Source organism: Branchiostoma lanceolatum, chromosome 13, assembly GCF_035083965.1.
Source record: "Branchiostoma lanceolatum isolate klBraLanc5 chromosome 13, klBraLanc5.hap2, whole genome shotgun sequence".
Taxonomy (NCBI): domain Eukaryota; kingdom Metazoa; phylum Chordata; class Leptocardii; order Amphioxiformes; family Branchiostomatidae; genus Branchiostoma; species Branchiostoma lanceolatum.
In genome coordinates this window covers 6,107,040-6,128,733 of record NC_089734.1, presented here as the reverse complement: position 1 = coordinate 6,128,733, position 21,694 = coordinate 6,107,040, and the positions used below count along the sequence as shown (strand labels likewise).

The window sequence follows — 21,694 nt, the reverse complement described above, 5'->3', positions numbered from 1 at the left end:
GTGTATTTGCACAAATATGTATCATTTACCCAGATGCATTCTGATCCGCATACATGGATAACAACCCACTGTAGCTAAATAAGAAATGTCAGTAATAATGAAAATAAAGACATATTGTCATTAGATATTCACTTTATTCCCATATTTCAGGTCAAGTCACAAATAGAATAGTACACCGATTTTACACAATTGTAACACCAACTTAATATCACTGCTTTACAGTTACCGACTGTAAACTTACATAGTAATAATCTAAAAGTTCCAGATCTTATATCAAAGCATATTTTGGTATCTTATATTTGGTTCAACTTATGAATATTGGAAGGCAAAGTCAACTTCCACATGATTTTTTTCGAATATCCAACTACCAATCTTGCTACGAACATGATCAACAGGTGAGTTTGCTATAGGTTAACTTTTCTCACCAGCTCACTTTATATAGGTAATTTTGTCAAAGATCTGCACCTCTATTTTACAGAAAACTATTACACAGTTGTGCATTCCCCTAATGCCATTTGTTATCATTATAAAAGACATCGATACACCTTGTGAACTAGAAATTTAGGTGGCGTTAATTTCACAGACGAAATACTGGGTATGGTAACATTCATCGTCGTTCCACTTGAAGCCATAGACAACCTTCCACTCAGCACAGTCCTCGCCAGTAGAACTGGGGTTCCCCGGTAGCCAGTTAGTCCAACCCGTAAGAGCGCTGCCGTCTTCCCAAACCCACACCCCCTCCTCAACTTGATCACTCATCCCCATCCATGTCTCGGCGTTGCCCCGTTTCCTTATCTCGTTGACGAGGAAGTTGTCCGTTGCCTCGTCTTTGGCGACAGCCAGATGACCGCCTGAAGCTACACACACGGCCTTGGCGTCATTGTACTGCTTTTGCGTGGTGGAAAACTGGTAACACTTGTCTCGGAACTGGAGGTAGCCACTGGGGCAGGTCAAGGGTTCTGTGGGTTTTGTGGGCTCTGTGGGTTCTGTGGGAGACAAAATATAATGTCCAGTGACCATACTAGAAGACCGTTAACTTTCTTTTACCACACTTCATACAGCGTACACTAGACGTGCTTCAATGCTAAATTGAAAATAAAACACACAAACCAACTATATCTGTTGTACAATTGATAACATAAGCTTCTTTTATGGCTCTCAACTGCCGATTACAGTCACTGGCGAGGCAGAGAAAATCGTGGGAGAAACTGTAAATACAGAAATGTTCGTGGTGGTTTCATGTTCGCGGTTTTCGCGGTGAACTCTTTACCGCGAACTTAAAACCACCACGAAAAGTCGTTTCATGTGTGACTGTAGCGCTAGTATTGTTTCAAATGCGAACTCAAAACCACCGCGAATACTCCATTTTCTCTCTGCCACCGAAATTAAATCCCCGCGAACATTTCTGCATTTACAGTATACCAACAAAATGTTCCTGTGAAAATGTCAGCAACATTTGAGCTTTAATCATTTTTAAGTACCTTTCGTTCCACATGGACAGTCACGTCCAGGCATCCCGTCACGGCCGTCTCTGCCAGGGATACCGGGAGGGCCTTGTAAACAAGCTACAGACAAATAAAAATGAAACTAGTTTCTAGCGTATATCTCAAACAAAATGTCATTATACTGAGTGATATTAACCTATTATTTACGCAGGAGAGCACCCGAGAGGCGACATAAAGTATAAGTCAGTTGTAGGTCAACGATTGTACCTTACTACATACGTGAAACAACTGAACTGATATGAAACGATACGACATACACGTTAGAGTAGTTTTAGAACCATTGTTTTAGATTAGTATTAGAAGTCCTGTCAGTGTCATTATATGAACGTTACCATGTATTTTGTATCTATATGCCTGTACCTGACCCGACAGGGCATGAATGCACAATAAAGGTTATCATTGTTAATATGATATGATATGATATAAGATATTAGGATGCATTTTTTGCAAGTTCCAATTGTATCAGATTTCAGCGAAATACCACATGTACCAATGAAAATTCTCGTTTTTTAGGCGTTACGTATTTTAATGTGAGAGAAATATATATATCTTCTACCTCTAGCTCGTATTGCGTCAAGTCAGCCATGCAAAAAGAAATCATTGAACTCACCGCCTGCTGGGTGAGTCACAGAGTTTACCGCCCTCTTAGCTCTCTGGTGCTGTACCACCCCGGGCCGCCAGGTGTCTTCACCAGTCGTGTCAACGGGGTCAACTCTGTCTCCAAGCTCCGACTGACATAAGAGGGCAAAGTGTCAAAGTCAGAGAGCATAGACAACATATATGTGTCGTTTTGGAAAGATGGTCTGTTGCAGTGACAAAATCTTATCTAGCGACGTTTGATACATCACTCGACAGATAATGGGTGTTGTGTGACGCCCGCGACCCATTTTTGAACACCAAGAATATGTGTTTGTTCACCTTGAAATCTAACAACAGAACAAAACATGATAACCACAACATTTCATACCTGTAGGTTTGTACCGCCGTCTGCTAAGACGCCGCTGGGAAGTTTAGCTTCGAGTGCAACCACTTGCTCTCGGAGAAACGTCACTTCCGCGTCCTTCGTTGCTTCCTGGTGTGCCCTCATGGCCACCATTTCCTTCTGGTAGTCGGACACGACTGCCTTCAGAGTTGAGAGTTCCTGGCCCTGTGTAGACACCTTCTCCGTTAATCGCGCTCCCTCGTGGATCACGAGGACGATGGCGATCACGGATAGACTCACCGTCAGAAGTTGGAACAGTGAAGCGAGGGGGAAGTTGGCGGGGCGACGGCCAAAATAACCGCCGCTGTCAATCAGGAGCTTTTCCGTGCTAATTTTTCAGTTAAAAAATAATGTTTTTTTCTGGACTAAGAAAATGGCAGCTGTACATGTGGGAGTGAATTTGTGGATTGTTCTGAAGCACGGCGATACAGGTCCGGCTATAGCAAGACCCTACTAACGTCTGATCTTTGCACTGATCTCAGATATGGTCAGGAAACAGCTAAATGAATCACCTGATATACTGACGTAAGCATGATCCAGCTTTGTGATTGGTTTTGATCAAACTTACTTCCTTGTGACGTCTTCTATAGACAAGATAGGTTGGGTACCTGCAAGGGGATTCCCCGCACATGTCCCTATGCCACCACCGAGTTTGTGATTGGTGCCGTGCATGCATATGCGTTTCTGACTTCCTTGTGACCTCATTGCTGAGCAAGCTATCCCAGGAAAAGATGCCTTGTTACGAGGAAAGTGTAGAAAGACAGATAAGCAGTATAATTATGCACATTTATTCCTAGATGTTATTCAAATGTTCGTCGTTACCACACTCTTTTGGTTGATTAAAAAAAAAAAACTAGAAATTGGCTGGCCATAGAACTAGAATGAGATATTTGACTATGGACTATGGACAGGTTCGCTTTTTTGTGTATTTTTGTCGGGTCAAAATTTTAAGTAGGTGACATGATTTGTACTAGTAGGAGTGAACACTTCATGTAGTTATTTGGAGCTTGTGATGACAGAAACTGTAGGTGGCACTGAAGCGCCGACTGGTAATCTACGACGGTACTGCAGCCTGGATACTCGTACCCGTACACTGGATTTGGGAAGGTGCCAGAACGATCACGCTCGTCGATGCGGGCAATCGTAAACTAGGTTTTGCATATTGTTTGTTTATTGTTTATTTGGAAGGATCCCCATTAGTGAGTACATAATACATGCTTCACTGATCTCGAACCTGTGCTTAGTTATCAAGGGGTAATTCTACCGGTCAGCTAGCTAAGTTCTCCGACAAATTGTTCACCCCTTTTCGTATCTTCTACTACATGGGTTTGTGTCTGTATTTTCTTCTGCAACCGAACTATTCTAGATCTGTATTGAACTTGAAGACTAAACACTGGCCACTGTAACGATTCTGACCTCTGACCTTCGCTTATCGTTGCAATTGTACGAGACCCTGGTATTAGATCGCACCTGGATTGTATACTTGTTTATAAATGAGCCGGTGTAGCAGGCCAGAGTATACCCCCCGCCAAGAATATACCCGGGTATATTCTGGACAGGGGTATATTCTGGACTACTACACCGGTAAGCAGCATAGATTACAGTAAACGTAGAAAACGTAAACACATAGCTGTCTCGTATTGTGAGGAATTACTGAATCGTGGACCGTTTTAAACGCGATATTCTTCACTGGTATGGTTCTCACCGACAGACTTGTAGTTGAACTCGGGATTTTATCATGGAGCTCACGCAAATGTTTGTTGTGTCGAATCGCTCGGCAACAAAGCCCCTAGCATCGGCTTTGTTGCCGTGCGGTTCGAGTCTGCCAGAGGAAGAAGTGGAGAGTACAGGTGACCACTAAAGAGAAACTGCGGAATGATACTAGCACTTTTGGAGTGATCATAGTTATAATCAAGTCAACGTTGTATCCACATTAAAATCTATACAATTTCAAATATGGACGTACGTGGTCTACATTAAAATTTGATGAGAACCGGCCCAAAAACATGAAAGCACAAAAACTTGCAACATCTAGAGATGATTTTTGGACAACAACTTCAAAGCACGCGGCATGAAAGATATTTCATGTCGCTTAGTTTTGCTTAGTGTGAAGAGGACCTGTTTACAGGCCCGACGAAGATTGTAGTTGCTCTGCGACGGTTTGGACACAAAATCAAGCAGATGGTTGTGAGGATCCTCCAAGATGTTGTGCAGTGTGCACAAGGTGGCCTGGTCCCGCCTTGAAGACAGAGAAGGCAAAGAGTAAGCTTTTGGTCGAATGTTGTCTGTTATCGCATAACAATAACGCTGTAACGGTTCTAACCTTTGAACTAAGCAGCGACCAATCGATATCATTACCATTGAGGAATGATGTGATTGGCTAGGTCTAGAGTACGTGAGACGCCTAATTGGATTAGAGCGTCGATGACGTCAGTCAAGACAAGTAGCCCGCTTGGGTTTAAATTCAGCGCAAGACAGACTGAGCGCAGTGAGACGAGCAAGAGACCAACGAGGACAGACGACACCAGCGATCCAAAGATCCATATCTACAGGTATTTGATTTCCCATTATTCTTTAGGCGGTTCTCAAAAATATTCGTATTGTCAGATACCACATAGCTGTTTGCGACATGGACGTTTCTGCTTAGAATTATGAAAGATAGAACTAGAGGTTTCCCCTCCTTATAAAATGCACAGTGAGTTGTTTCATTGAGGCAATACCCAGTTATTTAGGTTTAACGATAAACAAATCTCGTCACAGATATTGCCTTAGATATAAGCGCTTTCACACATTCGAGTACGCATTTGCAGTGTCAAATTAAAGGTGAATTCGAAGGCCCCTGGTTTGTAAACAGTTTTCGTCTCGACATTGTCTCGATTTGCATAACAACACCCGGCGGGTTTTGCTTACGTCTCAGGGATCTTCACCTTTGACACTTCATATGAGTACTCAAATGTGTGAAAGCTCTTATTTCCTTTTTTCTATTTCCCGCGTGTCGACTATTAATGGTCACTGCTCTAAACCCGCGCACCTAATGATTTACATACTAGTAGGACCCTTGAACTGCAGGTGTAAGAGTTGTTTTAAAAACCAGATTATTCTTCTGGAGATGTGTCATACACATTCAGATGCAAATATGTACATCATAGATCGTTCTCTCTCTGTGTTTGGGTGTATAAAAGGTCAGTCATTATTCATTCACTGCTTGAAATCTGCGAACTAGTATTCGTAGAATTCAAGCATGCAGGTTTGAAGCTGTCTTTGCCCTACATGTATGATGTTGTTTTGCAAAGCATTTCTGGACGAACAGATATCTTATGTTGTTGTGTTTATGTTGTGTTTTTACAGACGTTGGTTTGGCGATTTTACAATGGCAACGACAAGTATCCGGTCTGAAGACGCCAGCGAAGGCTCTAAGGGGCATCTTGCGAACAGCCCTACAGAGGAGTACGACAGTGATCTTAAACTACACCTGCGGACCCACACCAACGAGAAACCCTTCAGGTGTGAGGAGTGCGGTAAGCAGTTCAGTCTCCTGCAACATCTTAGGAGGCATATCCAGACTCACACAGGTGAGAAACCATATCGGTGTGAGGAATGTGGCAAGCAGTGCGGTGAACTCGGTGATTTGAAGAAACACATGCGTGTTCACACCGGGGAGAAACCGTACAGATGTGAGGAGTGTGGCAAGCAGTGTACCCAGTTGAGTAATCTGAAGAAACACATGCTCATTCACACGGGTGAGAAACTTTACAAGTGTGAGGAGTGCGGCAAGCAGTTCAGCCATCTGCTTAGTCTAAAGACCCACATCCGGACCCACACTGGCGAGAAACCCTACAAGTGTAAGGAGTGCTGCAAACAGTTCAGTCAATTAAGTCACCTAAAGGGCCACATGCGTACTCACACAGGGGAGAAACCCTATACGTGTGAGGAGTGCAGCAAGCGGTTCAGAGATCTTGGTGATTTAAAGAAGCACATGCGTGTCCACACCGGAGAGAAGCCCTACAAATGTGAGGAGTGTGGCAAGCAGTTCAGTGCGCCGGGTAGTCTGAAGAAACACATGATGACTCACACCGGAGAGAAACCCTACAAGTGTGAGGAGTGCTACAAGCAGTTCAGTCAGCTGGTTCACCTGCAGACTCACATGCGGACCCATACAGGAGAGAAGCCTTACAAATGCAATGAGTGCTGTAGGAGGTTCAGCGATGGGACTTTGTTGAAGAGACACATGCTCTCACACACTGATGAGAAGCCCTACAAGTGTGAGGAATGTAGCAAACAGTTTCGGTTGTTTGATGATCTGAAGAAGCACATGCGCACGCATACAGGGGAGAAGCCCTACAAATGTGAGGAGTGCAGCAAGCAGTTCAGTGGTATGAGTAATCTGAAGAAACACATGCGTACTCACACCGGGGAGAAACCATACAAATGTGAGGAGTGCAGCAAGTATTTCAGTCAGCTGGGTAATCTGAAGAAACACATTCTCACTCATACAGGAGAGAAACTCTTCACGTGTGAGGATTGTAGCAAGCAGTTCGGTACGCTGAGCAGCATGAAGAGGCACATGCGGATCCACACCGGAGAAACCCCCTACACGTGTGAAGAGTGCAGCAGACAGTTTAGCAGACTAGAGCTTCTAAAGAGTCACATCATGACTCACACAGGGAAGAAGCATTAGAGGTTCGAGGAGCGAAGTTTAACTGAGTAGCTTGAAAAGTTACATTAAATCTCAGCTGTCTTAAATTAGCCGAGAAATGCTCAGAAAAAAATAGATGCACCAACCGATTTGTGCTTGCTTAATGTGTTGATTCAAACGACTCATGATCACTGACTGGCAACGTAGGCCCAATTGGATAGACTTAGCTAATAACTTGTACCCAGTTATCACTAATTCTTATCAGCTTTTAATCGTATTTTTATGACTAGTCCTGTAGCTATTAGGTAGTGAACCCTAATAGCTACCAAAGTTATTGTATAGCCTGTTACGATGTAGTCTACTCGTAGTCTGTTAGTATCTTTGTTGATAAGTAATGTTTGACTTTCCAGTTATTTAGTATATGCACTTTTGTAAGTCAGTCATACATCATCAGATACTAGTTGCTAGTCTGCTCTTTAGTTATTTCTATCATTGCTATAGTATTCATAACTGTGCTAGTTAGCATCATGACTGCAAACTGGCGAGAGCCTTCCAGCGTACTGCACAAACTTAAAGGAACGAGCGTAAACTCAGGCCTGTGTAAACTCAGGCAACTGTACTCTTTCTGAAATAGACCGTTTCCACATGCTGCCTCTCTCTAATTTTACTGTGTAAGGAAAATTATCACCCGTGTTAACACTTTTTATACGCATTGTAGAGCCATGTACATAGTACATGTAGTCGTTGACTAGTTTATCATGATGTGCATGTAAATAGAATTTTCTTCACAATTCTTATAAATGTTTGATTCGTTTGTTTCCAATGTTGAAGTCGCTGTTTTCAATGTCAATTGTCGATGTTTTAAGAAATAAAACTGCTACTTGAACATTGGTGAAAATCGTGTCGTTCAAAAACATTAGAATGATTTTAGTTCCATCTTCAAAGTAGTGTCTGCACATGATCGTTGCCGCATATACAAATCACGGAAGATTGTAACAAATGAAAGCTAAAACAAAGTGGTTATGGGCCGGTGTGGGCACATGGTGACTGGCAAGTAGGTCGTTTCATCGTGATGTAAGAGAAGAACGGATCCGGAGTATGTATTGCGAACGAAATTTTAGACCAATAAAGGTGAATTTTTATTGTTACTAGTATATTGGTGATATAATGGGACATTACGAGACACAAGAAATTGTGTTTAGGTCGTTTTAAGATGAAGTCGCTAAAAGCATAAATCTATGTAAGCGTGGACATGCGACCTTCTTACCGATTTGAGTTTCTCATCAAAGATTCAAACAAACATCTTCAGATTGTTATGCGGTAATCAGGTTAGCTTACTTGACCCACTTCGATTCTACTTCCGGGTCATCGTCAGCAAGCGGCAACTTCCTGTCGGAGAGAGCGACGCGCGTTGGTCGTGGTTCAGAGACTTCAACAACATTTTTCGAGGCATCCGTTCCTGTTTTCAGTCGTTTTACACGCTGATTATACACAAGAGAACCTTGAGGTAAGGTGTGCGGATCAATATTTGCACCAAGACGTTTAGAAATCTTGAGAGCAACATGTCCTTAACGGGACTGTCCGAGCTTGGGCCCCTGAATCTGCATATTGCACGTGTCAACATAGGGAGGATCTGTCGGGGTTTGTTGGGGGTGGGGGTATAGGGAGATAGATGTCTTGATATAAAGAATGATAGCTTGACACATCGTGTCAAAAGATTGATAGCCAACTATTGCCATTGCATTAGTATTTGCTCAGAAGCCGGGATTTGTTGCAATTTAGGTCCAGGATGAAGGCGATGCGAATTTTAGACCGAAATATGTTGGCGCCAGAATTGTCGCCCATGGTGACCCTCACATCTGGTTTTCATTATCACCTGTTAAAATACTGGACTAGAGAGATGAGATCAGGGGACGATTCACTAACTTATATATTCATTTTTTCATGTTGTTTTTCAAGCTGTGTTACCTTTCTTCTGATTGCCATTTTTACTGAAATTCTTTGCAAATAATCAGAATGTTGGACAATCGCATGCAGGAAAGAAGTTAAACCAATAGTTTTTAAACCCATGGAATAACTTACTGTAATCAAAAGTAGAGTGGCTTTTTTTACGTCTAAGTTCCCTGTGTCTTGTACTCTTCTTGTATACCATTGTTTGGTCATTTTCAGTAAAGTTACTGTTATTAATATTGTTGAAATAATGTTTCCAACAATCTCTATGATTGTAAGTTATATCTTGTAATAAGTTACTAACTTATGTGTTATCTTCTCTAGGATGAACTGCTAGTAATAGTGCTTATCATATCATTACAGAGCTGGATTCAGCAGTGTGGCGTCAACAAGCAACATGCGCAACCACACTGATGAGAAACCCTACACGTGTGAGGAGTGCAGCAGGCAGTTCCGCTTGATGAGTGTTTTGAAGATCCACATGCGCACTCACACAGGTGAGAAGCCTTACAAGTGTGAGGAGTGCAATCGTCAGTTTAGTCAACTGGGAAGTCTGAAGATACACATGAAGACTCACACAGGGGAGAAACCCTACAAATGTGAAAAATGCAACAAGCAGTTCTGCACAGTTGGTAACTTGCAGACTCACATGCGCTCTCACGCAGGGGAGAAGCCCTACAAATGTGAGCAGTGCAGCCGACAGTTTGGTTACCATAATGTTCTGAAGAGACACATTCGAACTCACACAGGGGAGAAACCCTACAGATGTCAGGAGTGCAGCAGACAGTTCAGTGAACTTGGTGATTTGAAGAAACACATGCGAACTCACACGGGTGAGAAACCCTACATGTGTGAGGTGTGCAGCAGGCAGTTCAGTCGTCTGGGTCATCTGAAGAGACACATGCGGATGCATACAGGGGAGAAGTCCTACACGTGTGAGAAGTGCAGCAGGCAGTTCAGTGAACTTGGTGATTTGAAGAAACACATGCGGATGCACACGGGTGAGAAACCCTACACTTGTGAGGTATGCAGCAAACAGTTTCGTTTGTCAGGTGATCTGAGGAAACACATGCGGTCTCATACAGGGGAGAAGCCCTACAAGTGTGAGGAGTGTGGAAGACATTTCAGTCAGCTAAGTCACTTGAAAAGCCACATGCGCACTCACACAGGGGAGAAAGCTTACAAGTGCGAAGAATGTAACAAGTCCTTTTCACGCCATAACGGTCTGAAGACACACAGGAAAGCGCACCATTGAGGAATCCCTGGACCTGAAATGCCAAGAGACTATTTTTTTTTAAAACTGTCAAACCTTAGCAGATGAGTTTCAGTTAGAATGTGATTTTTGATTATACTATTAGTTTTTTTCTATACTAGCAGCCTACAACATTTCAGCGACCTACTGCCTTTGAGGTATTTCTTGTCAGTTACAAAGGTCCAAAGCCGTAGTAATCTGGACAGGAAAATATAAGGATAGACCCATTTAGCACTAGCTTTTCCGTTTCATATACAAATGTTTCTAGCTGTTTCCATATGCTTCTGCCGTTATCTTGAATAACATTTATAAGCATTTTTTGTAGTTAGTTTCGAGTGTATTCGAGTGTATACCGCTTTTGTTGTGGAGTTTCAAGTTTGTAGTAAAAACAAGAAGATGAATGTCCCTCGTTATGTTATGGGTAGAACTGTAGATTCTAATTAGCCATTAGTTATATAACATTTCCTGTTCCATTTTTTTGTAGCTAGTTTTGCATGCTATTTCAAGCATTTGCTATGGAGTTTTAGTAGTTTATTGTTGTAACAATGATATATGACTATCCCTTGTTGTGTTGAATTCAGATTCTGAGTAGGCATTATTTATATTATACTGTAATATGTATGATATTTACTGTTTCTTTTAGCTAGTTTTGCATGCATGGTGCTACATGCTATTCGTTATGGAGTTTCAGTAGTTGATAGTGATTACAATAGAAGATGATTATGCCATGTTAATGTATTATGTTGTACATGTTGGTATGCAGTAATATCAATAACTGGTTATCTAACATTTAAGATATACTAGTAGCTATGTTCTTGGTGGTTATAAGATGTTATTGACTTCGTTTACAAATAAAATGGTTTTCCAACCCATCATCTTTTTTTCCTAACAGTGTCCAAGGAAGTTGTATAGACCTATATAACCTCCTTGCAGTGTCCGGCAAATCCTGTTCATGAAAAGATCGTAACCAATCCGAAGTAGAACCGATAGACGGACAAACTTAGATCAGTACATGGTAATCAGGTCAGATGGCTTGGCCCAGGTCTGATCTGAATGAACACTTCCGGGTCATCGGCAGCGGTTTCCTGTCTGAAAAAGGACGCGTCTTTTCGGGTCACCGCGCCGTCTATCGGCACAGAGGCTTTCTCTCTCGAAGTATCCGTTCCTGTTTCAGCTGTTTCACACTCTGATTGTGCGAAAGGTAAGATCTGCTAATCAAGATATTTCTGACCGGCGAGAGAAGTGAATGATGAAAAGAAAACGTCGCGATGAAGTGCATGGAGCTAGTAAATAGGAAGGGTCTGAATGGGGGTTACAGATTTCATAATGTCGGGACAACTTTATTATAAAAAAAACCGCACAGACATAGTGAATGGAGACAGAAGGTTGATTATGGAGGTTTGTAGTTATAGGAAAGTAGACGCTGTTGAAAGAGATGATACACTCAATTTCATATGTAACTTACGCATACCACAATCCCCTCTATCGGCCACAGAACGGGCCACCCATCTTCACATCTGGTTTCCATCATCGCTTGGCTCTTGTTTCTTGGAAGGGTTTAGGGACAGTACACTAACAGTTGGAAGGGTTTAATTAGGGATTGTACACTAACAATTAAACTGATGCATTTTGTAGTTTCTGTTCATAACATCACGTTTCAAGTCAAAACTTTTTTGGTCAAGAAATAAGTTCATTATGTTGAGACATTTTTGTTATATATAACTGATATCATGCTTTAAGATCATCATTATCATTGGCCCACATGTATGTTTGGATTGACAATGACAATAACACTCAGGTGACATGCATTTTCTGTTGTATTTGCAGAGGTGGTTTTCGGAACTGCAGCTATGGCAAACAACTACTCAAGTGATGCCAGTAGCGAATCAGAGGAGAATGTTTCAAACAGTCTGGTTTGTGAGACGTGCTGCAAGGAATTTAGCTCACGGCGTGCTTTGAAGGGACACATGCAGGCTCACACAGGGGAGAAACCCTTCAGATGTGAGGAGTCCAGTCAGCTTGGTAGCTTAATTCACATGCAGGCTCACACAGGGGAGAAACCCTACAAGTGTGAGGAATGCAACAGGCGGTTTATTGCACCGTGTCATTTGAAGATTCACATGCGGACCCACACGGGGGAGAAACCCTACTCATGCAAATTGTGCAGCAAATCATTCTCACAAAAAGGAACCTTAAACAAACACTTTAAGTCTCACTTTTTAAATCACAAAGAGGAACAAACCTACAGGTGTAAGAAGTGCAGCAAGCAGTTTAGTAAACAGAGCAGTCTGAAGAAACATATGCACATTCACACTGAGAAGAAACCCTGCATGTGTGAGCAATGTGGCATGCAATTCAGAAGGGTAGATATGCTGAAGTGTCATTTGCGGACTCATGCAGAGGGGAAACCTTACAAGTGTGAGGAATGCAACAGGCAGTTTATTGCACCGTGTCATTTGAAGATTCACATGCGGACCCACACCGGGGCGAAGCCTCACACGTGCGGCGTGTGCAACAAATCCTTCTCACAGAAAGGAACTTTGAACCAACACTTTAAGTCTCACTTTCGAACTCACGCAGTGCCAGAGGAAAAAACCTACAGGTGTGAGAAATGCAACAAGCAGTTCAGTAAACAGAGCAGTCTGAAGAAACACATGCACACTCACACTGAGGTGAAACCCCACATGTGTGAGCAATGTGGCATGCAATTCAGGAGGGTAGATATGCTGAAGTGTCATTTGCGGACTCACGCAGAGGGGATCCGGAAACCTTACAAGTGTGAGGAATGCAACAGGCAGTTTATTGCACCGTGTCATTTGAAGATTCACATGCGGACCCACACCGGGGCCAAGCCTCACATGTGTGAAGTGTGCAACAAGTCCTTCTCACAGAAAGGTACTCTGACTACACACCTAAAGTCCCATGTGCAAACTCGCACAGAAAAGAAGTCCTACAAGTGTGAGAAGTGCAGCATGGTTTTTAGTAAGCGCGCAAGCTTGAATCCTCACATGCGGACTCACATAACAGAGAAAACCTTCCGCTGTGAGAAGTGCAACAAGAAGTACAGCAGACAGATTTATCTGAAAAACCATATGAGGATTCATACAGAGGAGAGGTCATACAGATGTAAAGAGTGCAGTAGGCAGTTTGTCAGCTTGGAACATTTGAAGATCCACATGCGAAGTCACACAGGGGAGAAGCCCTTCTTGTGTGAAGTGTGTGGCAAATCCTTCTCCCAAAAAGGTGCCTTGAATGTACACCTTACCACACATACGGAGGAGAAACCCTGCTACAGGTGTGAGCATTGCGGAATGAAATTCAGGAGGCTGGATAAGTTGGAGTGTCATATTTGGACTCACTCAGAACTAGAAACGTACAGATGTAAACATTGTGGAATGCAATTCGAAAGGCTGGATTATATGAAGCGTCATATGCAGACTCACCCAGAGGAGAAACCCTACAGGTGTGAGGTATGCAGCAGGCAGTTCAGTACCTCGAAAAACCGTCATATCCACATGCTGACTCACACAGGGGAGAAACCCTACTCATGCAAATTGTGCAGCAAATCATTCTCACAAAAAGGAATATTTAACAGACACTTTAAGTCTCACTTTCAAACTCGCGCAGTGCCAGAGGAAAAAACCCACATGTGTGAAAAATGCAGCAAGCAGTTCAGTAAAAAGAGCAGTTTAAAGAAACACATGCACACTCACACTGAGGAGAAACCCTACATGTGTGAGCAATGTGGCATGCAATTCAGAAGGGTAGATATGCTGAAGTGTCATCTGCGGACTCATGAAAGAAAAAAAAAGGATCAGTAACTTGATCTGGTGAACTCCAGTGCACTAGTGGTGTGTAAGATCCATGTAACACTAACAGTTAGTTTTTTAGTTGTTTAATAGAAGAGTAGAAGTCAAATATAACATCCAAGTTTGTTGATAGTTTGCATGTTCTGAATTTCCGTCTACTTTATCGACATGCCTTACCAAATATATAGTTTGTTTATATACATGTACAATTAGCTTCTAGTTGTGGCAGTCATTTAAGATTCTCTTGGGAAAATTCTTGCTGTCATTGAGTTACATCTTGTTCAGTTTTGATAGATAAAAATAGAACTAAGGTGAATGTATATTAGTAAACACTACAGTATACAGTATACAGTACTTGTCTTTCAAATCTGTAGTGATTTCTGTTGTACATATAACATTTTTTTGTACATATAACAGTTTGTAAGCCAGGTTGAATTCCCTGTCAAGTAGAGGAAGATGCACTTTCTTTGTTTAGTACATAGTCATCTTTGCATATCATATTCGTAGATTAGCCAAAATTTAATTTATTCAGGACTAATCACACTCTTTAAGTTGCTATCATTTAACTAATGTCAATTGCTTTCGAATCAGTTATTAATCTGTCATTTCTTTGTAATCGTATTATAAAGTATGGCTTGTCCTATTATTATCATTGAATAGGGTGACTAGTTTCTTTCTGATGTCTGCGTTGATTCAATTTAAGAAATCTCAAAATTTCAAATGCCGGTAATGTGTAATCGCCCTTCTATGAATCTCTAATCATTAATCGTAACATTCGCATGAAGATCAAAGTGATTTTTAAAAGTTTTGTGAATGTGTTGTTATTCGTCAGAGATGGTTATACTCTGGTTATTCTTTAAGTTTTTGAAGTCCTAACCAAGCAAAAACCGTCATCCAGTAGCCATCTTCCGATCCTCATGGGGTAATCAAGCAAGACCTTTGACCTAGGTTGAATGAGTACTTCCGGGTCATCAACCTCGGTTTCCTGTACAAGAGCGACGCGCGTCTGAGTCGTCCGTGTCCGTCCTCAGCTGTTCTACGAGCTTGTCGTGCGTATAACCTTCAGGTAAGATTTGCTAATTAATATCTACGCAAAGATCAGGCATTTGATTTCGACAGCAGAGAAGTAGACGTTTAGAGTATAGGTAGAGTCGGGTCTTGTGTTGCTTTGTTACCCTGTGTATTGATGGATGTTTCGATACAGCTACAAAGATATGGTGAGTGCATCTGTCCGCTAGTATACCAGAAAGCTCTAGTTTAAAAAAACGAGCAGAACAGAAAGCATGCAGCCCAAATCCCGTTTTAAAACTTGTCAGAATATTTGAAAGAATTTGTGAGAATACGACAGAGAGGTTCAAAAAGCCAGCAAACACAATCCCTGGAGCTTACAGCAGAAGGAATTGAATGGGAATTTGCAAGTGAAAGCCCCAGCAGACAAAGTGCCCGGAACAAATTGCATGCTCGACAAACACAATTCTTTGGCCTCTCCGTAGCTATGAAAGGTTCGGTTGAAACGGTTTGGTTACCAGGCTACACACAGACTCCAACAAAGCCAACACAGCAGGTCCTGGAATAGACACCCTCATTAAATCAGGACCCCTATCGCTCCACATTGGCTCGACTAGGGGTCCTGATTTAATGAGGGTGGGAATAGATAGTCGGCGGGGTAACTTTGTGGGGATGCAAATGTCGGAGTAGTCTGACTGTAACCGTTAGGCTGATGCTACCATAGAATAAGCAAACTCGTTAGAACGTAGTTTGAGTGTCATCCTGTTTCAGTTCCAGGCTCTAAGTGAAGGTAGAGCCTGGAACTGAAACAGGATGACACTCAGGCTAGTCACGCGAACGAGAATAATGACCGCTTGTGGAAGCAAATAAAATCTCTCATTCCCTTATACTGCAGATTTACATAGCATATGTCCAGTTCACACACCCTTATCAATCTCAAAACAGACGCTCTGATTTTTTTGTATATCTCTGTCATCAACATACCAAAGATGAATAATCGTTTTATTTGCCGATTTTGTCCGTTTTGCATTAGTTGCCATGGAAGCAGTTGACAGTCACCCTGAGAACGCCAGCGCGGGTCAGGAAGATAAGTCTGCGAGAAGACCCCAGTGTAAGGAGTGCGGCAAGCAGTTTGAATATCATGCTTATCTAAAGAGACACATGCGTACTCACACAGGGGAGAAACCATTCGCATGTGAGGAGTGCGGTAAGCAGTTCAATCAACGGGGTAATCTGAAGATCCACATGCGTAGTCACTCAGAGGAGAAGCCCTACAAGTGTGAAGAGTGCAGCAAGCAGTTTAAATGTCGTGATTCTCTGAAGATGCACATGCGTACTCACACCGGTGAGACACCCTATATGTGTGTGGAGTGCAGCAAGCGGTTTCGTCAGCTTGGTAATCTGAAGGTTCACATGCTTACTCACACAGGTGAGAAAAACTTTACGTGTGATGAGTGCAACATGGGGTTTGGTCGGTTATATGAGTTGAAGAGTCACATGCGCACTCACACTGGTGAGAAACCATACAGCTGCGAGGTGTGCAGCAAGCAGTTTGGTCATCTTAATAGTTGGAAACTCCACATGGGTATCCACAAAGGTGAGAAACCCTTTAAGTGTGAGGAGTGCAGCAAGCAGTTTAGTAGCCTGAGTTATTTGAAGGTTCATATGCGGAGTCACACAGGTGAGAAACCCTACAAGTGTGAGGCGTGCAGCAAGCAGTTTAGGCAGCGCCCAAATTTGAAGAGCCACATGCGGACCCACACAGGGGAGAAACCCTACACGTGTGAAGAGTGCAGCAAACAGTTCAGTCAGCTGGATAATTTGAAGACCCATGTGCGAACACACACGGGTGAAAAACCGTACAAGTGTGAAAAGTGCAGCAAGCAGTTCACCCAGCTGCATAGTTGGAAGAAACACATGCGCACTCGTACTTGTGAGAAATCCTAAATCATATGTTCGAGGTGTGCAATATATTTTTGAAACCTAAACACCGTTCTAAAGATTCACATTTAAAGTCATCTGTCATGATTCTTTCAACAGGAAGTTACAAGATGCCTATTCGAAGATTTCAGTACGCATGTGCAGTGTCAAAGGTGAAGGCCACTGAGACGTAAACAAAACCTGTCGGGGCCTTGCTCTGAAAACGCGGGAATGGTCGAGACGACAACTATTTACAAGCCAAGGGCCGTCACCTTTAACGCTGCACATGCGCACTCGAATCTACGAATGGGGTTATTGACGATGTATAGAGGATTGTTGTCGTTGTCTCTGACTGTGCGTCTTGTGTATAAGGAAATTAGACTTCACACAAGAAGGAACAAAAATTTCATGTTTTTAGTCTGCACTTAGATCAAGTGAAGGTAAATACAGAATGTTTGCAAATGTTACCTTCCTAGTTTGAACCTTGAATGAAAACTAAGTCTTAGGGTCGTTCAGGATGAGTGAGGAATACTTATGATCCATACGAAACTTTTACATACTTTTAACACTGTTAAGGTTGCCTTAAATACACAATTTCTTTTTTATAGTGCAGTACTACATGTATATAAGCGCAACCGACTATGTTTGATTTAACTTAGTGTACTATATATGTATGCATATTGAGCATTTGAGTTCTGATGTAATGTATACTGTTTAGATTTTGTAACTAGTATTGCGTTTATGTCATTAGTGAGTGAATTCCAACAACTTTGAAGTGATACAATAGGAGATAAGCGTTTTTTTATGTTACTGTTGTATAAAGAAGGGGCGAGGGCATTTTTTTATACATTTGTCTAACATGTAATTGTAGAATTTAACAATCTAGAAATAAATAAGTTTCTAACTAGCTAAGTATGCAGAGTGGCATTTTTGTATAAGTCATTATTTTAGAGGATTCATCTTTTTTGTATTAGTTTAGTTTTGTTTGATATGCCTGTCCGTCGGTACTATTTTTACAAATATTGTAGTTTTCAATGTCATTATCGTGTTTTTCATAAGAGAGGAGTGTGCTGAAATACACTATGACATTGAGGACCTCTTCTCACTTCTTGGTTTCAATATTAAAGACAATTTGGCAGAAAAAAAAACTTGTGAAAAAAAAAAAGATTATGACTGCAATCTTTCCGGTGGTTATGATATCTCGTATGTTCCACGGGCTATTGGAACGCTCGGAACTGATATTTCAGTGTTCTAGAACGTCGGTATTTGTGGCTTACTGCAATATACCATGGAAAAAACAACCTTAACACTTATGAATGAGAAGAAACCGATCCTAGTCGTTTAAAGGTACCCCGGCCCCCGTGCGCGCATGCGTGCCTCTCGCGATTTGTTTTTCATAACGATATAAGTAGATCAAAATATCCACTTTTTCAGTACATTCGGCATATTGACGGTAAATTACAAAACTGGTGGTCATTTTTCGTAGTAAGGTAGACTGAAAATTTGTATAGTATAGTGTATAGAGCATGAAAAAAATAACTTTCACATTTTTCTTCTCCACTTGAACTGTTAAGTTTCCCTTTTTGTTTGTTTCAGGTAGTATGTTTATATCTAAGGCGTTTGAATCACCTACGATATACGCTGGGATCATATAAAGCTCCTGATTACGCCGTTGTCATTGACAAAACAACGATGTCAGGTGTCGACTCAACATCCTCTGACGTCATAATGGGTATTCAAAGTAATATCGCGAGGGCGAACAAAGGAACACATGTTCCAATTGCTACACCATTCTGACACTCATGTGACGTAATAGAAGTTTTTGTAGGGCACTAGTAACTAGGGTACGCACACACTTGTGTCTTCCGAAACATTGTCGCAGCATAGCCACACGCGTTGCCCTCTCTTACGTGACCCTCTCTGTAAAAAGTACGAAAAGGAGTTCAACGTCAACGTAGGATTCTTCATCAACCTCAAAATGGATCCCGGGCCCGCAGCAAAACGCTTTATTACTAGCAGGTAAGTAGGTAGTTGATTTGCATGGTTTTTCTAACGTTACAACGTGCACAGAGGTAATCTCCAAGCAGATCTATCGGTGCTGGAAAGGCAGTATCAAAATTGCCAACCATGCAGTATCCAAAACCACAGGAGGCTTTTGATACCGGTAGGACCTTTTGATACTGCCTTGCCACCGATAGATCTACTTGGAGATTAGCACAAAGACGGCGATCGAAGTAAGTAGATCTCGTATGTCGAAAAATAGTTGAGTTTGTGGTACTCAGAGGGTACCAGGATAATCCAGGTATACATGTAGTAGCCACTATAGTCTGTAGGTCACTGATTTGAAGACCACTCAATGACCTGCAGTGGACCCTTCTCTCTGAAAGGAGGAGGAACGCCCGTCTCACCTTTTTCTATAAGCTAGTTAATAACCACATCAATATTAATACAGATAGTCTACTGAAACCAGCTCAGGGGCGCACCCGGGGAAGCCACACGCTCAAATTCCAACCACTTTACGCCCGAACAGACTCATTTAAATATTCTTTTTTCCCTCGCACCATACCCGAGTGGAACGCCCTGCCTGGCGCGGTTGTTACGGCTCCCACCGTTGAGTCTTTCCGCGCCAGGCTGGAGGCCTGCCCGCCTTAGCCTGGGACCTCCTCCCCCCCCTACTTTGCCCCTTGCGGGGTTATCTGGGGGTATACTAAGTTGAAGTTGAAGTATAACGCAAACTCCAGGTTTCCGGGGTTTTTATGTCTCCTCCCCTTCTAGGGCCTTGCCGGTTACGGGCGACTGCTATAAGCGCGATTAAATCAGGCTATAGCCCCTAAAACTTGTCATTTTCTCAGCTCTGACCCAAGCTTCGACCTCCACCGTGTCGAGGGTGAGCATCACCTGACGTTGAACGCCTGCGTGAACCAAGGATCTGACGAGACGGAGGGCCTTAGTCGCCCGGGAGGAGACTACCGGAAAGTGTGAGTGAAAAAAGGCCTAAAACTAGTTTGTTTCGTTTGTTGTTGAGGGGTAACCACGTCTCCATGGCAAGGCGACATCGTGTAGAATTTCAGCGAACATTATACAGAGCATGACGAAATGTGTAAAGTGTAATGCTGAAGTTGTATTTATCTTTCTTTACACCCACCATTCATCTTTTTGTCTTTATCTTTTGTTGCCATCGTTGCTGTTGTCACAACCACTATATAGACAAACGTTCTTAATGCTTGGATCCAATGATATACACATAACATAAGGATCACCAACAGGTGGCAACACATGATAGCCAGCTGCAGGTGGTCCTGATATAGAGGATGTTACTACTACAGGTTTGACTGTATTTTTGTATTTTTTGCAACGATGACATTTCCAATGCTTAATTTCTGCAGATCTCTGCACCGCTGCCCAGGGGAATACAAGCTGGCGGTAGAGCCGCCGAGTCGGGAGGGGATCGCCGCGGCGACGTTCACACGATCTTTCCCGCCGGGCGAGGGGTCCGCAAGGGCGTAAGTTTTTACAGTTGTTCAGTAAGGCCAAGATACTCTAAAACAAAACAAAACAAAACAAAACAAAGGGGGTTGTCTGTGAATTGTTGTTACGCTTGTTAAGACCGTTGTAAGCTGAGTAGAGATAGCGCGAAATTGACGTCGAAATATGGTCCATTATGCTTATAATCAGAGAGTGCACCTGTCGTTAGCCATTTTCACTAATCGTTTTTGCATAATATTTCAATATCATGCGGATGCTGTCTGAAACGTCTGGTAGTTTTCAAGATTATCCGATTGCTTGAGAAAATGTTACCTTGCGCATGTTAGAGAGTTCTTACTCAACACCAGACGTTCACATAGATTGTTTTTCTAATGACCATCATTTTCTTTGCATATTTTCCTCGCCAGAAAATTGCGCGCTTCCAGAACAAGGCGCCACTCCGAGGGCGACGAACTCGTCACAGAGCCAGAGGGGTCACCTGAGGTCACCAGCAAAGTGATGACGCAAAAGCAGTGTGATGACGTCACCAGTGACGTAACAACGAAGCCAAACGCACAGAAAACACCCGAGATCGACTGTGAAAAAATCTGCGGAGAAGCGTCCGAAGTCCTGGACGAGATGAAGAACTTGGCAATAGCTTAGAAATAACACCACATCTCCACCGGGCAATATTTTCCAGCAGCGCTAAATACTAGTATGCATATACCATCTTATGTTTTGAGAAGCAGGTCATAAAAAATGTTGGTTGATTTCTCCTTTTTTGGAACTGTGTGAAAAATAAGAGACAATAAAATACATCATAACATATTTTGTACATTGTGTTGGTACATTGTATTTTTAGGTACATGTAAATTGCTTAATATTTAATGAAGAAAACGAAAGAGGCTTGTCTTGTCACTTTCCTAATATACTATACTAATGAGGGAGAGAGAGAGAGAGAGAGAGAGAGAGAGAGAGAGAGAGAGAGATATCAAGGGCTACTATGGGCAGACACTGTGTTCATATGGTTAACTAAATCGGCCGACGTTTAGTTATGTTATGCCTGAATTACCCATCCAAATTCTTAAGACGTCATTCAAAAAAATTCTCCCCTGCGACTGTTCATAGTTTTGCCAGCATAAAAAACCGCCTTCATCTAAGCCATCC

The 21,694-nt window shown here is 42.3% G+C and overlaps 3 protein-coding genes across 4 annotated transcripts; 2 read left to right on the top strand and 1 right to left on the bottom strand.

The window, feature by feature from the left end:
* Nucleotides 1-114: 114 nt before the first annotated feature.
* On the bottom strand, nt 115-3,074 carry LOC136446797 (perlucin-like protein). 2 transcript variants are annotated; one of them, XM_066445375.1, is made up of 4 exons: nt 2,473-3,074; nt 2,116-2,236; nt 1,482-1,565; nt 115-959 (listed from the first exon to the last, which is right to left on the bottom strand). In XM_066445375.1, exons 1-4 carry the CDS (start codon nt 2,599-2,601, stop codon nt 562-564), a joined length of 732 nt encoding a protein of 243 aa, XP_066301472.1. In that variant the 5' UTR covers nt 2,602-3,074; the 3' UTR covers nt 115-561. The 2 variants fall into 2 exon arrangements, with proteins under 2 accessions (XP_066301472.1, XP_066301471.1); XM_066445374.1 differs by having other exon boundaries at nt 115-986; nt 2,473-3,070.
* A 1,822-nt stretch (nt 3,075-4,896) lies between these two features.
* LOC136447176 (zinc finger protein 208-like) lies at nt 4,897-17,974 on the top strand. Its single transcript, XM_066445876.1, has 9 exons — nt 4,897-5,039; nt 5,836-7,162; nt 8,452-8,630; nt 9,437-10,269; nt 11,380-11,526; nt 12,153-14,142; nt 15,083-15,200; nt 15,914-15,932; nt 16,176-17,974. The coding sequence occupies exons 1-9, from the start codon at nt 4,912-4,914 to the stop codon at nt 17,087-17,089; spliced, it is 5,655 nt and encodes a 1,884-aa protein (XP_066301973.1). The 5' UTR covers nt 4,897-4,911; the 3' UTR covers nt 17,090-17,974.
* Nucleotides 17,975-18,880: 906 nt separating this feature from the next.
* Nucleotides 18,881-21,355, top strand: LOC136447559 (uncharacterized). The gene is made up of 4 exons (XM_066446555.1): nt 18,881-19,081; nt 19,915-20,040; nt 20,449-20,565; nt 20,956-21,355. Exons 1-4 carry the CDS (start codon nt 19,041-19,043, stop codon nt 21,188-21,190), a joined length of 519 nt encoding a protein of 172 aa, XP_066302652.1. The 5' UTR covers nt 18,881-19,040; the 3' UTR covers nt 21,191-21,355.
* Nucleotides 21,356-21,694: the final 339 nt, after the last annotated feature.